Below are 10590 nucleotides of genomic sequence, written 5' to 3'. Positions count from 1 at the left end.
GCAAATGGGGATTTTTCATTGGAATATGATTACCTGAAAAAAGCAGAGTTATGCCCTAAACTTCCAATTACGAACGCCTTGATCAATTTCTTATGAGACTGCTTAACATCAATTGATTTTTTTTATTATCGAAATAGACAATGAGAATATATGTATTGTTTCTATAATCCTATATGATGATGTCGTATATGGCATTTAGACGTCTCCTCCATTGAAAAGATCCTCTGTTGGAATAAATCTATAACTGTCTGTTTAGAATTATATATTGAATGTACTTTGACAATTTTTATTGTGTCTTCTTGTTTGAATTATTTCGTTGATGCATTGCATTTTGGCGTACTAATGTTCATCGATTTTGTTGTGGTAAAAACGTGAAAATAGATCTGTCGTTGTATGTGTACCGGCATCAACGTTGTATGCGTACCGATATCAACAAGGAAATCGGCATGGATAAATAATTATTTTAAAGTTACATCGTAGTACAAATCTTGATTTAATGAGAAATGCCTGAATCAGAAGAATATTTTACCTTGTTCCTTGAAAAGAATAAAACAAATGAAACATTTGTGCCGTGTACTAAACGTAAGTTTATTGATTAGAAATTATTTCTATATTATTCATAGATTTCTATAAATGTTTAAAGTTATTAAAATGGAAAATATTTCTAGGCAAGACATATATTACAGCTGTTCAAAGAATGAGATTATATCGCCAGCGAAAAAGTAAAAAAATACAAATATTATATGATGATGAGTGAAATTGTGAAAACAACATTTGTTTAGGCGTTGTTTAAAATAATTCACTATGTGAACAAATATTATAGAATTTATTAATCAGCAATTACTTCATTTCTCTAATGAAGGTTTATTACTAAATGCTAATTATAATGACCGATCATGTCATATTTGAAGTATGACTTTATTTACATTGTTGTTTTTAAATATTATACATATTTTTAATGCTATTATAATTATATAATTTATAATTTATCATTATATAAATGTGTAAGAGATATGTAAAAAAGAGTAGTATGTATGTATTATCATACGAGATCCTTGCATCTTGCATCGTTTTGCTATTAAATACGTAGAAACATTTTGGTATTGAAGCATCGAACCACAATTTTTCCTGTAAAGAGATAAAGCTTTTTGCATGAAATTATGCGAAGTTTATAGAGTCGCGGTGCTTAACTTTTAGCCGCCTGCTGATTCTTGACAATTTAACGAGCAGCAGGTACTAATTGATGATAAATCTAGCAAGTAAATGACATTTTGTTTAAATATATATATATATATATATATATATATATATATCCTCCCAAATTCGTTTGATGTTATAGTATTTAGTACATATGCAAATTAAACGAAGTACATTATATCGATTATTATCAATTCACATTTATCGTACATTATTCGATTGATATTGGTAGGGTAGTTATAGTAATGGGTCGAAAATCGAAAATGAAAATTTTTGCATACCTTCACGTTTTGAAGGTTTTTGAACATGTTGGCATACCTCAGAAAAAAATGAGTGTGTGTGTGTGTCTTTTGTATGTCCGCATTTTTTCGTCCACGTTTTCGGGCGCACGGATGGACCGATCTAAATGGTTCAAAAAACATTCGATTCCTATCGATAGAGAGATGTGCTGATTAGTTTTTGGCAAAGGCAGGTCCAGCCGTTACGGAAATACGGAGCAAAGACTGCAGAAAATACAAATCGAGTTTTTGAGAAAACGGAGTATCTGATTTGAATAATCTAAAAAACATTCAATGTTTGGATGAAGACGTGATTAGTTTTTGGCAAAGGCAGGTCCAGTCATTTTGAAGATACAGAGCTAAATGTGCAGAAATTGCAGTTTTTGAGAGAACTAAGCGTCCGATTTGATTAATTCAAAGAACTTTCTGCTCTTTCAGCTCTTAATATTAACTTCTAGATAGTGCGCAATTGTCTCTCGTTTCTCGTCAATCTCTCGTTTATTTACAACTGTCCAGTTAAGGACATTTAATAAATTTGTGCAATTTACAATTGTTGGAAAAACAACTCAATAAAAAGTATATTTAATAACTTATATTTTGTTTATTAAAATATGCTATTAAAAATATAAACAATCAATTACTGGAACTTCCTGTACCGTAATTAAAAATTCGAGGCATGAAAATAATCAACAATTGTTTTAAATAATTTCAAATATTTATTTGAATTGATTTAGATATTTAGAATTGATTTTCAGATATTTATTTGATTATTTATTATAAATACATACTGAAAATTTATAAGTGCTTTATTGGGCGACGAGCGTATTCTTATGTGTATGCTTACATACACAATTTATGTGTATGTTTACAAGAAATCTCCGTCAAAAAAAAAATCACAAAAACAGAATAATTTTAATACGGTGCAGCCAAGTAAGTAAGCAGGTAAGTTTAGGAGCTTCGCTTATGCTACTTGCCGAAATACGAACATAAATCAAGCCTCAACAGAAAATAACGATATCATGAACCAATATTGACAATAACAATGATATTTTTAGAACTAAAACATAAGATAAAATTATTAACCGAACAAATAAGTACTATTTCAATCGATTAACAACCATTCTTGCAAAAAAGAACTAGTGGGGTGTATGGCATCGCGCCTTAAGACAAATTGCTGGAACTTCCCGTACCGTAACGAAATGTTCGAGGAATACTGAATGGTTTCAAATATATTATTATTAATATTGTAACATTGTCTAATATTTATAAGAATTATATAAACTGAATTGCAAAGTTGAAATTATTTGTTTGAAGTATATTAGAACTATAGTCAGAATTAACCCTCCGTCGGTCGGATATTTTTTTACCTTCGAACGGTCGGAAAGGTCTGGCTGGACCACCATTCATTTTACATGCATTTATATAGGATAAATGAGTTTTTGGTGTCTTATTGACATTTTTTATATATTAACGATTATTAGTAGTAAATATTTAAAGTTTTGATTTTTTCTTTTTCTTACCGTCTTTTGCATGTGTTGAACTTGCTTATAATAAAAATATTACATATTATATTATATAAAAAAAATCAAGAAATATAAAAAATCGTTGCTTTTTTGTTAATTTTTCTGATTTATATCAATGAAAAACAATATTCATTCTTTTTCGGCGCCTTTGAAATGAATGTGAAATTCAAATGAAAACGAAACTAGTGGGGTGGGTGGCATCGTGCCTTAAGGCAAATTGCTGGAACTTCCCGTACCGTAACGAAATGTTCGAGGATTACTGAAGGTTTTCAAATAGATTATCATAAATATTGTAACATTGTCTAATATTTATAAATATTATATAAACTGAATTGCAGAGTTGAAATTATTTGTAAAGTATATTAGAACTATAGTCAGAATTAAAAATAAATATTTTCGATATATTTCGTATCTTCAAAAGTGCTGGGACTGCCTTTGCCAAAAACTAATAAACACTTCTCCCAATCATTACTAATTGAATGTTTTTTAGATCATTCAAATCGGATACTCCGTTCTCTCAAAAATACGATTTCTATTTTCTGCCCTTTTTGCTCCGTATCTCCGAAACGGCTGGACCTGCCTTTGCCAAAAACTAATCAGCTCTTTTCCCTATCAATAGGAATCGGATGTTTTTTTAACCATTCAAATCGGTTGATCCGTGCGCCCTAAAACGTGACTGGAAATTTGTATCCACACATACATACACACACACACACACACATCCATTTTTTCTGAGGTATGCCAAAACGTTCAGAAACCTTCAAAACGTCGAGAAATGTAAAAATTTTCAATTCCGATTTTCGGCCCATTACAATAACTTACCCTACGGGAAGTTAAAAATAATGGCTGCATTATCCAAAATATGCCTATGGAATGCCAACGGCTTGTTTCAGCGTATACTACATCTAAAATATTTTTTGCCAAATATTTCAATCGACGTACTACTAATCTCTCGAACCCATTTAAAGGATGAATGTTATCTAAGAATACCAAATTTTACTATCTGCAGCTACACCTAGATGGAACAGCACATGGTGGATCGGCAATAATAATACTATCTAAAATTTGTCATTACGAGCTGTTTGCAAAAATTGTATACAAGTAACATGTGCTGGTAAAGAACTAACATTTTGTATACTAACTGTTTGAGCTCTTTATTGTTCTTCGAAGCATACAATTAAAAAAAAAAACAATATTCAGATTTTCTCAAATCGATTCAAATAATTATAAATCTATTTCCATAAGGGAGCCAACTTACTAGCCACGTGATTGAACCTTGTCTTGATTTAACTTCGGATCATTCCTCAGTAATATTGAACTACTCAACATTATTAAAGCCTGTCTCAAGTAGTTATTATTTAACAAATAATTTTAAGAACTGGGCTGCTTTCAGCAATATAATGGAAAGCAAAGTAAACTGTAGCATCCCTCTAAAAAATGAGTGTAATATTAAAATGCAATAAACAAATTAACGAACATACCTCATGGCGCGGCTATATGTTTCGCCACCAAGCTAGCAGATGATCGAAAATCATATTACCCTATTAATATGAGAAAAATGCAATTAAATGAAAATTGCGGAAGGTTTGGTAATTAACCCGCTCGCCCGAAGACGAAAGAAAGTATAACAGAGCTTGAAAAGATCTGAGTCACCACTAATGTTTCAGCAATAAAATGAATCATTTCATAACTACTTAAACAATCTTTGTCCACCAACTACTTAATATAGAAAGCCACCGGAGGAATTTAAATTCCAATAAGATGAATTCCACCTATTAAGAAAACATATCAATCTTTGGCTAGAAACCCGTAAGATAAATCTTAATTTTTGCAGATAACCTAGTCGAATCATTTCATTCATGTTTTCAAAATCGTGGTCTAAAAATTTTATCTAAACATGCATACACACACATACACATTCTACCATTTATTCAACATTAGGCCAAAATGTTCATAAATCTGTGAAATGTAAAAAATTTCATTTTCGATTATTTTGCGATTACTGTAACTTACACTACGGGAAGTTCATAATAGTATAAAATGTACCGCATAATTATTTTATTATATATGGGTTATTTGACTCCATATGGTAATATATATATATATATATATATATATATATATATATATATATATAAAGTTTCAATGCCGCAGCTATTATAACACAATATATTATTTTCTAAAATCGAACAGTATAATTTAATTATTTATATATTCCAGCTTTTATTTTGAAATAGACTTAATAGAATCGTAATAATAAAATAATGAGCTAAACTCCAACTGAAACTCAAAGTGTAAGATTTTCAGTTGCTGTTTCATAATGCAGTGCTTGAATAGGGTATTTTCAATCATACATTTTCAATTGAAAATGCGTGTCACTAACGATTAATAGCTACCCATACACTAGCGTTCTTTCCTCTAGGAAAACCGTTATTCCTGACGGAAAGGGGATTCCCGAAGGAAAGATTTGTGTGTTAGTGAAGCGTGACATGACGCTCCAGCATTACTAATTTCTTTCGGGGATGTCTCGACGTTCCTGCCCAAGACATAGTTAGTGGGCACGTAGTTTTCGCGCAGGTTATGTAGTCGCGTTGTTCTTTCTTGTTGCGTGGTTGGACACGGGTTGTTCTTGTGCAATAATAATATTATTGTTTTTTTGTGAATAATAAATAATATTAATATTAATATGGAGGAAGAATTGAGATTGACTCAAGTAACCGAACTGAACGATGATGATTGTGAAGAGAAAAGTGAAAAAGGTGACATAAGAAATGTCCCAAAAGGGATTTTGAAAGAATTTATTGAGACTTATAGAGCTCATCCAGCTTTGTGGCAGATACAGAATAAAGAACTATACCAAAACCGTAATTTAAAAAATAAAGGCTACTTGGAATTGCTAAAGATTTGGAGAAAGTACGATTCACATGCTGACCACAAAACAGTAAAACAAAAAATTCAATCAATTAGAGGATCCTTCCGCAAAGAATTTAAAAAGGCAAGTATACACTTGTTAATACTCGTAGTTATACATAGATAGCTGTCCCAAAAGGGTGCAAAATAGTAAATAGTTTAATATTATTTAAAGGTCGAAAAGTCAAAGCGATCAGGCAGAGGTGTTGACGAACATTATAAATCACATTTGTGGTATTTCAAGTTATTGATGTTTTTAGTAGATCATGAACTACCAACCAGTAGTTGTGACAACATCAATGAGTCAACAAATAGCCCATTTCAAGAACCTGTGGAGGAAATAGACGAGCCCAACGAAGGCAATGAAACCAACGAAGTATGTTCATTACAATCATTTTATCATTCATTTTTATTACAAAATTAGATAGGTAATTGAAAAATCTTATTATAAATTTCTACTCATAAACCAATATATTTCTTGATTATGCTTTCCCTTTTGCCACCATTGCATGTTGCCAAGGAACACTACCATCACCGTTGAAGTAATGGAGGTATCTATCGCGGCTGCGTTTTGCCTCCAAAGTCATATTACGAGTTAAATTCTGCAGTCCATAAAAGTTACCAGTATCAGTTCGCCAATCCCCATCTTTGCGTAGTTCATGAGAGCTTTTATCTTCCGAGTCCACACTTTTCTGACTGAAATATGATGCACTGTTGCGCCGCAAAAAATTATGCAGAGCACAAATTGCCATTATAACTAATGTTGTGTTTTCCGGTTTCAAGGCAATTGCGGTATGAAGCACTCTGAATCGAGAAGCAACAAGTCCAAAAACATTCTCAACAACATTTCTAGCCCTGGATAATCGGTAATTAAAAATTCGTTTTTCATAGGTCAATTCCACTTGACTAAATGGCTTCAAAATATGTGAATGCAAGGCAAACGCCTCATCTCCCACAAAAACGAAGTTGAGATGCTCGATGTTATCTACTGTTTGTGGTATATTTAACTGATCGTTGATAAGTTTGTCATAAAACTTAGTGTATTCCAAAATACCACCATCTGAATTTCTTCCATTTTTTCCGACATCAGCATAAACAAACTCGTAATTTGCATTTACTAATGCCATCAACACAATGCTATAAAATTTTTTATAATTATAGTAAAGTGCTCCTGTGTTTGGCGGACATGCGATTCTAATATGTTTGCCATCCATTGCTCCGCCACAGTTAGGAAATTGCCAACGGGTATCAAAATCTTCCGCAATCTTCTTCCATTCTGCTGTAGTAGTAGGAAACTAAAAATAAAGTTATATGTGTTAAAAAAGTAAAAACTTATCTTCGAAGTATGTAACATATAAATATTTTTTAGGGAATAGCACATAATGCAGAGTCAGTGGTTAATACTAATATTAACACCAACAACAAGAGATATAGAAATGCAGACGGTCATAGCCCTGCACAAAACAAAAAAATCTGTGAAGACAGGGAGCGGAAATTATTTCTTGCAAAGTGTACTGAGGCACTAAACTCCAAACCAACAGAAAATGATGCCCTCGGTCAATACATAAGTGCAAAATTGGAAAAAGTCGTAAACCCAGAACAAAAGATGTATGCTGAAGCATTGCTAACTAAAGTACTTAATAAGGCAATAATGGGTCAATTGAATGAATTCGTAGATGTAACCTACAGTAATGTAGGACTTTATCCTTCTAATAATTTTTCTCATGTGTCGCCAGGGTCCTCGGCCCATTCCTCATTAGCGTCTAATTCCTTTCCGTCTCCTTCCCTATCAAACAATTATTCCACAGCGGAATCTACTCCTGCTGAAAATGTTAGCCCTATGGAAGGTTTGCGAGCTTATTTTTCCTCAGCAGGTCGTGAATAACAATTATATAATTTTTTTACGTTTTCTTGTTATAATTAGGATGAGTTTTTTAGTTTATTTGTATTTGTTAAAATAAAGAGAGGACTTTTTGCACAAGGTATTGTACTTACTTTCATATATTCCTTTTGCAGAACTTTATAGATGACTCTACATGTTTCGGGAATTATGCGACCTAATGATTGCGGAGAAATGCCACTACTGAATTTTAAACATTCGTAGCTTCTTCCAGTAGCTAAGAATCTTAACGTTACAATAAGTCGCTCTTCTGCTGGTATACTATCTCTCATTTGAGTATTTTGTTTTTGTATATATGGGCCAACTAATTTCAACAACTTGTCAAACACGTCTGCACTCATCCTTAGGTAATTTTTGAAATCGTCGGGTTCATTTCTTTTTAGTTCTTTCAAAAGCTTCATATCGCCGTATTTCGCTCGTTGCAGTAACCATGTTTTGGACCAGGCACGTCTTTTCTTTTTTCTTTGTTGCTTAAAAACGAAGCCTTCACTTACTAACCCAGCACATGTGATAGCAATAATTCTTCGTCTTCTTTCCATAAATAATAATAATGCAAAATAGAGAATTATTTAATATTTTTTTATATAACCGCACTAGTACTCAGCACTATACACTCTGTAAATTTATCGTTTCACAATTAGCAAAATCCTTTTGTCAAAAGTAAAGTGATCGATCGTCAGGATAGATGTGTCTAAAAATGATAAATTTACACACTAACCAACATGCTTTCCGTACAGATCCACTTTTAGGAAGAAAGATTGCAGAAAATATATTTTACGTTAGTGTGCTGTAACAGGATTATTTTCCTCATGAATGTGAGATGACAAGTCTAACAGGAAAATACGACAAGAAAGATGGTAGGAAACAGTTTGTGTTAGTGGGTGATCAACAGATTTTTTTCCCTTTGGTGGTAATCTGACAGGAAAAACCGTCAACGGAAAGAACTGCATGAAAGAACGCTAGTGTATGGGTAGCTAATGTCCGGTTGTCCATAACGCGAGATCAAACCGCCCACCTCGTTGACACATGTTGGCGAGTGCGCCATTATAATTACTTAAATGTAGAACGATGAAAATTATTCATTTTAAAATCTTATTTTTATAACTAATTGTAAACAACTTCAATTCAGTGAAGAATTAAATGCGTTTTTGTAATTTGCAAACCATTACAAACTCCAAAATTCTCATCTTATATGTAAAAAGCTCATAAGTGTGAATGTGATTTGATATTGAATAATGTCTTTAAATTGCATAATTCTTTTTACAATTTTCGATTTTTTTATTTTTAAGTAGATTTTTATAGTGTGTAAATGTATCGTTTTTATTTTAAGTGAAAATAGATTGAATAATTTTTATTTTCGATTCAGTTAGATATTGATCTGACATATTCCACAAGCTTAAGGACTGCATTCTATTGATAATTCTAAACACGGCAAACTATTGAAATGTGTCGCAATGTTGACCCAAAGATTTATTAGTTCGCTTTTTTTTGTTTCTATGTTGCTCTTGCATATTTATCGAAATAAATGGAAGCAATTATCAGTTGCAGTTTCATTGCAAGATTTTCTTTGAATACATTTCGATGTACGTACACAGCACCAAGCAATTATGATCTGGACCGATTCGGTATTTACTGCACAAAATATGGTAAAAGAACATCCTTGAACATACAAAGGCTTGAGCATCAAGATGGTTCGAATGAGATATTCAAATTGATGTAAGCTCTCGTAATTTAAATCATTTCGTTGCATCTTCAAATCATCCGCAGATATATAACTGACACTCTTCTTTCACTAGTAAATATTATTCAGGAGCAACTGTACAGATAAATTATGAGCTATCGCATATTATCAGTGCTTTTGCAATTAGTTGGAATTTTGAGAGATTATTTTCAATGATGAAAACCACTATTTGAGCTTTTCAGAAAAGATGATATCAGATATCATATCTACAGGTTGTTGTCATACCAGCCATACCAGCACCAATGTCATATGGCGAAATAAGTTTTTTAGTTGATTAGTTTCTGATTAGAATATTGTCACTAAATATCATACATTCTCATGGTCACAAATTGAAATGTTGCTCTTATTTCAATTCTTATAGATTCTTATTGATTTGATTGAAATCGATATTTCGCACATATCGGGAAAGATTATGCGACTTGCCCTATTACAAAATAAGGTACAAATTAAAATATTTCTGATAGTCTTATCTTCTTACAGAAATATTATGGAACTTTCACGAAGACATTTAGCCATTCGAATGAATAAAATTTTAAAAAACTGAATACATATTTGTTCAAATTATATAGATTGAAAATTATGCTAGAAAAACATATTTTTTGTAATAAGCAATAATCGAGTAAACGGAAAATAAAATTCTCAGTTTCAAATGCACATTTCTTCTTTAAATAATTGTTTTATTATAATTTCAAAAAACTGCATTACTTAGATAGTATACGATAAATCATTTATAGTTCATCACAAAAGATATTTTATCTTCTACATTTTTATTAGATACAGGTATTTTATAAAAAAAATATTAATTGCAACTGGGTTATTTTTTATTTTATATTTATTACATTCACTTAAACAAAAATAAATAATAAACTAACGATATTTGTAAGTGGCATTTTGCCTTAAGGTATCACTTTGATTCTTACGACGATGGAATTTATATTTAGCATTGGTTGAATAATGCAGAAATAGTTTTGTAAAATTTCTTTAAAATTAAAAATAAGACATTGGATCCGTTTGCCCCCTGGCCGTCCAATGTTACTCACT

General features: G+C 31.6%; 1 protein-coding gene across 1 annotated transcript; it reads right to left on the bottom strand.

The window, feature by feature from the left end:
- Nucleotides 1-6390: 6390 nt before the first annotated feature.
- LOC113375599 lies at nt 6391-7294 on the bottom strand. The gene has a single exon (XM_026615532.1). The coding sequence runs from the start codon at nt 7120-7122 to the stop codon at nt 6391-6393; it is 732 nt and encodes a 243-aa protein (XP_026471317.1). The 5' UTR covers nt 7123-7294.
- Nucleotides 7295-10590: the final 3296 nt, after the last annotated feature.

The sequence above is a fragment of the Ctenocephalides felis genome, unplaced genomic scaffold (assembly GCF_003426905.1).
Source record: "Ctenocephalides felis isolate EL2017-DRISC unplaced genomic scaffold, ASM342690v1 CF-g0.4_SCAFFOLD_01886, whole genome shotgun sequence".
Classification (NCBI taxonomy): domain Eukaryota; kingdom Metazoa; phylum Arthropoda; class Insecta; order Siphonaptera; family Pulicidae; genus Ctenocephalides; species Ctenocephalides felis.
The sequence above is the reverse complement of the archived record's forward strand: the minus strand, read 5'-3'. Positions and strand labels throughout refer to the sequence as shown.